This window comes from Limanda limanda, chromosome 1 (assembly GCF_963576545.1).
Source record: "Limanda limanda chromosome 1, fLimLim1.1, whole genome shotgun sequence".
Taxonomy (NCBI): Eukaryota; Metazoa; Chordata; class Actinopteri; order Pleuronectiformes; family Pleuronectidae; genus Limanda; species Limanda limanda.
In genome coordinates, this window is record NC_083636.1 from 12043889 (window position 1) to 12050051 (window position 6163).

At 41.6% G+C, this 6163-nt stretch overlaps 1 protein-coding gene across 1 annotated transcript; it reads right to left on the reverse strand.

Annotated features, from left to right (window-relative positions):
- Nucleotides 1–1163: 1163 nt before the first annotated feature.
- Nucleotides 1164–6163, reverse strand: cdkn1d (cyclin-dependent kinase inhibitor 1D). Its single transcript, XM_061067581.1, has 3 exons — nucleotides 5954–6163; nucleotides 2842–3314; nucleotides 1164–2746 (listed from the first exon to the last, which is right to left on the reverse strand). The coding sequence occupies exons 2-3, from the start codon at nucleotides 3302–3304 to the stop codon at nucleotides 2688–2690; spliced, it is 522 nt and encodes a 173-aa protein (XP_060923564.1). The 5' UTR covers nucleotides 3305–3314; nucleotides 5954–6163; the 3' UTR covers nucleotides 1164–2687.

Consider the following 6163-nt stretch of genomic DNA (forward strand, 5'->3'; position numbering starts at 1 on the left):
TTCTATACAAATACCCCTAACAAAAAGGATATGATTCTGATCCCATACATATACACTTCTTACACGCTGCAAGGATACACAAAAATCTGTATTAAATTACAATAACATTATTACAAATCGTTTACAAAGATTATCATACATTCATGCATATACAAAAGTAATTGAGAACACTACATTTGTGATATAGCTGCGACAGTAAAATTAGGAAAGCAGAGTTGGCTTGGGCCCTAACAGATCTGTATTGAATCCATCATTATAATTTATTTCCTGCCAATGGACTTAAAAATTTGAGCGTGAAAGGTCCAGTGGGAGGAAAACGTCTTTTTCATCAGGAAATTTCTAATCTGTAACTCAGTTTCTCAATGAGGATTTGTGTGTTCTTCTTTTGAAGATTACTTTAACAAATATATCTCTTGTCAACAATGTTTTAAGTAGTGCAAAGATGTAGTTTCAGATATAACACATTAGTTAACAATAGCAAAAAAAAGGGAATTTGTAATTAGTTCCCTAACAACAAAAAAGATAGAAACTCAAAATAAGTTAACTATCAGAGGATAGTTGCACACGAACAAACACGGTCTCACTCACACACATAGATAAATTAACAAAAACAAGTAATCCTGATGAACTATTTTAAACAGCCACGAGTGCTCTGTTTAAATCTGGGAGGAAACAGCCGTGTAGAGCCGTGAAAAAAGGCAACGTTGTGTTAACATGATTATGAGCGGCTGCTTTCAAGACAATTCTTTGCAGAGACTGAGGCGGTTGGTTTATGAAAGAGGGACTGTGTGACTTTTTGAGGGGTGGTGAGGGGGGGGCAGACAAAAGCTGTTGTGTTCCCCTGAAGTATCTCGCTTTAGAGGACCTTTTTATTCCTTTCCCTCGCTCCCACAAACACTTAACTCCTCTGCTCTGTCTGTTTCTGCGAAGCTGTCAAAGCAGAGTGAGGCAGTGAGAGAGAGCAAAACAACAACCCAGCCCCCTCCTCCTAGAGGGACCAGAGTTTCCTCTACTCGTAGCACCCCCCCCCCCCCTCTGCTCTGACACACTGACTCTTTTACCTTATGTGAAACTCTACACTTCAGCGCTGAACCCTCTCCAGCTTTTAACCACAACAGAATCGTGGCTTTATTTCCTGCCTAAAAACACAAACGACCTGAGCATTGTTTTTTTTTTTTGTTTTTTTTGTGTAACTGAATGATGAGGTAGTGAGAGTGGCTTAATTCAGGTTATGGCTTTTTATTCTAATGCAAACTAAATTATTGTAGGTAGGGAGAGAAAATAGGCACATCCAGTTTGAGTTAACTTAAAGTAACGGACCACGTTATTGTAGAAAACTGGATTTTTAAGAACAGAATTTTTTTTCTTTCTTTGTGCCCTTTCACTTGATAGTTGAATATTTGGAGAAGTGACCTTCTGTGCCGATCACTTAAACCCTAAGCAACTTGTTTCAATGATGTGTTCCTAATTGAATGGCACAGCGATTTTCTCTTTGGTTCAACTGCCTCAGCTGCCACAACTTTTACTACTGGTGAAAACCCAAAGATAAAAAAAACCACACGCACACATTCGTACACAAACACGTATATGCACACAGACACGATAAAAACCCTTAAAAACTGCACAGCGATAGAAATGTGACACAGCTCTTCTTGTCATTTAACAAAAAAAATAAACATACAGCCAAAAGTTTTGATTCCTTTTGAACTGCAACACAGTGATATAAATCATACAGTCCCTTATAGGAGAAAAGAGGTGCATTTAAAACCTACCGAGGGGGAAAATGCTACATCGTTAGAAGCATAAAGCTGAAAAGAAAAAAAACATACACCCAAATAAGGTATGTTCTGGTCTGTTACCAAAATATAGATATTTACAACCCCACAAAGCAAAAAGGAAATAGTTTGCAATCTGATATTTTTGCTATCTTGTGACTTTGCTTTACACATTATCCTTTTATTTGATTTTGTTTAACTTTATTTAGTTGATGAACTAGCATCGTGAAATAATAAATAAATAGTTACATACTGAACACTGCTATTATTACTCAGAATTTGAAGTCACTATTCCACAGGGTGTGGCTGCATTACCTCATCGCCAAACCTCCACCATTGCCCTTTAACCTGGCGCTAATCACAAACACGCTGCTGAAATTTTGAACCCCAGGTGAGGTTTTGACTCCGAGCGGTTGAGTGTGAAGTGAGGCCAGGAATAGTCACTCATCTAATCGAAACCTCTCATGACTTTTAGCAAGAGGGAGACAAAAAGGTCAAGGACTGAGGTCAAATACTATCTGAGGCACGTTCAGAGGAAACTAAACCTCCAGGAACTTAAGCCGTTTTTTTCCTGAAAGAGTGCATTCAAAAAGATTTCACAGTATAGTCAGCTAAGGAAAACAGTATATAGAATATATACAGTATATATACAGTATATATATTTAAAATGTATAATTATCTACAAAAACTGTAGAATCCAAGCTTGATGAACTACAAAAACTGTAGCTTCCTTGTGCTGAAAGATTAAAGGTACGTGGTGTCAGAGGAGTTTTGTAAGTCCATGCTGAATGAGCTTATTGACAGTCAGTTACAAATTGCTACGAATATACATAAGATATGAGACATATCTATGTGAGGTGACACCTGGAGGGATGGGGACCACTTATCCTCCACCGGGTCTCGTTGTGCTTTTCATAGCCGGGAGGAAGCTTTGTAGTGCAGAAGCCTGCTCTTTTTCACCTTGAAGAAATCTGGAGGAAAAAAAGAACACAAAAGTCAAATAAATCCTACTGACATGTTATCAATCTTAACTAAAAACATCAGACTATTTGTTGTGTGGACTCACCTGTGATGGCAGACTGTCGACGTTTCCCTCTGTAGCACCTCTTGGTGGTCAACTCCATGTACTCATCCCCAGACCCAGACGAGCTGCTGGACGTCTGGGAGGAGGACAATGTCCGCTTCATCGCCTTCTTTGCCTCGGCCTTGGGCCCGACCACCGGCCTCACCATGCAGCTGTGGTAAAACGCCGGGACATCCTGGCACTTGAGCTCCTCCCACTCAATGTTGGAGCCCTCTCCCGGCACATCAGCCTGGAAATCGAAGTTCCACCGCTTGTTGGCCATCTCCACGCCCATGCAGAGCAGCCTCTGGAAGTCCTGCTGCAGCTGCTGGTGGTCCAAAGGCCCAAAGAGATTCCTCCTCACGGGCCCCACCTTCATCATCAGGGCCTCAATGCCCCCTTGGCAGGAGAGCGCCGAGTCAGACGCCGTAGGTGATCCTGTGGTTGATGTTGATGGAGAGGCCATGGTCACGTCCCTATCAGAGAACAAACACAGACGCACCAAGAGTTAGAGGAAGGGCAGAGGTCAAGTGCTGGATGTGTAAGCCCTGCAGAGGTTCAATGAGGTGTGATGTGGGGTTTTACTAACACCCACACACACCTCAGCTATTAAAAGCTCAAACCCCCAACACGCTGTATGCCTGCTTGGGTGTGTTTTATATGATCAAAACCATGTGTGCTCTAACCTGCTGAGTAATTACTGCAGTGACGGATAACTAAACCAACACCAAATAAATCTCCTGCAACATTCACAGCCGCGACGCCTCCACGTGAACCTGATCATCCACCTGCTCCGGTGTTTTAGGGTGAAAGGTCGACAGTAAAGGTCAGCAAGTCACACGGAGAAAGGACTCGTGTGCACCACTTGTGAGGAATGCTTTCTGCATTCCCCATCTGACACATATCATTAGAGTAAAACTGTGAATACTGACCTGGACTGATCATTGGCTTTCTACCTGGAGTGTAGATTGTATCACTCCCAATCTAGATTATTTATTTCACATGGCGGTGTATAATAACCACAGCTCTGGTTTCAATGATCCTCTCGTCTGATTCCCTCCAAACAGGCTGCTCAGTGCTTTATCCCATGTGTGACGGCAATAAAAGCTAATTATGTATCTTATGGGACTGTAACTACTGAATTGAGATATATAGTTCTGCTGCTGAATACTATACTAAATGAGTCCTTTCAAAGATTGTATGACCAACCCTGGGGGCCCAGACTCTCAGGGGACTCTCATCAAATGCAATTTGGGTTGGTAATAGACATCAGTCACAGACACAGAACTCTAACAAAAAGGCCTCAAGATGATTTGATCTTGTCATGTGCCTTTGTCCCTATGTTCACATATAGCAATAGTACCTCTATTACTAGAGCCTAACCGATTTATCGGCTAGTTCATTGTTTTTCAGTTTTTCTGTTTGCTCATAAAGTGGCCCAGGTTTAATCCAGCCATGTCCTGACTCCTAGTTTAGAGAGGAATAAAAGTACAACTCAATCTTCGCATATACACTTAACTTTGCAATGCATTGGGCATTCTGAAGTCACACAGACTCAGAGCTGGGCAATAATACAATATCAATACTTAGACCAATACCATTCTGAAACATTTTCACTTTTGTTGGAGGTTGTTAACAGAAGAAAGTAATTCGTAACATTTGCTCAATTAAACGGTCTTTATCGGTTCTTTGCACTTAGAACAATAAAAAAGAACAATGGGACTTCAGCACCTTATCAGTCTGCAGACAGAAATGAGAGGCCGTGTTGTAAAAACACCAGAGGGCTCGAGGGGGGAGGTGTCAGTGTTGCGCAAGTGTTTGACACACAGAGAATACATCGCTGAGAAAAGCACGTTCTCAAGTTTTATTTGACGACGTCTGTCTGTCCATATAAACTGTTTCTCCCAGTGTCAGGTCGATTTAAACAGCACCACTCCACTTTGATCGGTTTGGATTCATTCACAGCGGAATGACTACGAATTAAAAAAAATACTAGGAAAAGAAATTAAAAAAACATCAGTGTAGATGCTGTCTTTGACCGACAGGGCGGCCTCAGTCTGTCAGTGAAAGTTGTTTGCGTCGAGAAATGAAGTGGGCGCGGTTTTCAGATCAGGTTTCCCCGCGGCGGACCCGGGAAAAAAAACACACAACATCCAACTATTCCACGCAAACTAGTCCCCACAACACAGCGGTTACAAATTCTCCATTAATCAACGCAAAATGCGAACACGCAACCGGACAACGCAACGCGAAACGACACCGGAAGTGGTTCCACAGAGTTTGTAGGAGCGAGAGAAGAAGAAGCGGAGAGAAGACGCTGTTGACGCAGTTCCACTACGAGAATGTGGGTCAATGAGATGCGACACACTAACAGCAACTTGTCAAAGCCTCACACTTCTTTTTTAAACACACAGCAAACACACAACAATCTCCTTAAACACTATGAACCACAACTCAACAATGGCAGCTTGACATTTTCAACAGCACCGACTATTTAAGCGCTTGTTAATGTTTGGAAAAGCGTGAAAAACTTAGGCAGCTTTACGTTTATCCGCCAAAAAAACACACAACACTCACACAAAATCATATTTAAACCATGTTTGCGTCATAGCTACACAGATACTGACGTTTCTAATTGTTTTAAAGAGTGCGACGTGCCTGGGTCAAAAACCTCTGCAATCTGCAACAACTCCACACACACACAACAACCACACAACTCTCACTTTGTATAATATGAAGTACAAAACCGTGTTGGCTTCAAATTTACACCAGTTATTTATGTTTAATAATTAATAAATGTGGAGTAAAGGGACGTAAATGCGTCAAGAACGTATTGAAAGCATTACGTTAATCCGCAACACTTCCAAAAGGAACACACTCACGTTAAATGATATTAACGAGAACACAACAGTTTTAGCTTCACACTTACACAAGTAGTCACTGTTTTAATGTTGAGAAAAGCGATGTAAACGCCTTAAAACAACTTTTTTTCATACTTTCTTAGAAACATAAAATGCAACTTAAAAATGCGTGGAAAAATTACAATAAAAACACGACAACGTTGAATACTGACAATAAAGTAAAGATATAGGTTCAGATAAACGTGTTTTCTTACCATCAGCGTCAGTAGCTCAAAAGTGTCGAAAATACGAAGTTTGACGTTCGCTCCGTAAACTGCGCAGTGTCAGAGCAGCGTGAGGTGTGTGTGTACTCCACGGACCCACGGGAACGCACACTGTCACTCGGAGGCGTGTGTGTGTGTCTGTGTGTGTGTTTGTAAAGTAAGGCCGATCCACGCAGGGGCTCCTTCTCGTCCTGGCTCTTA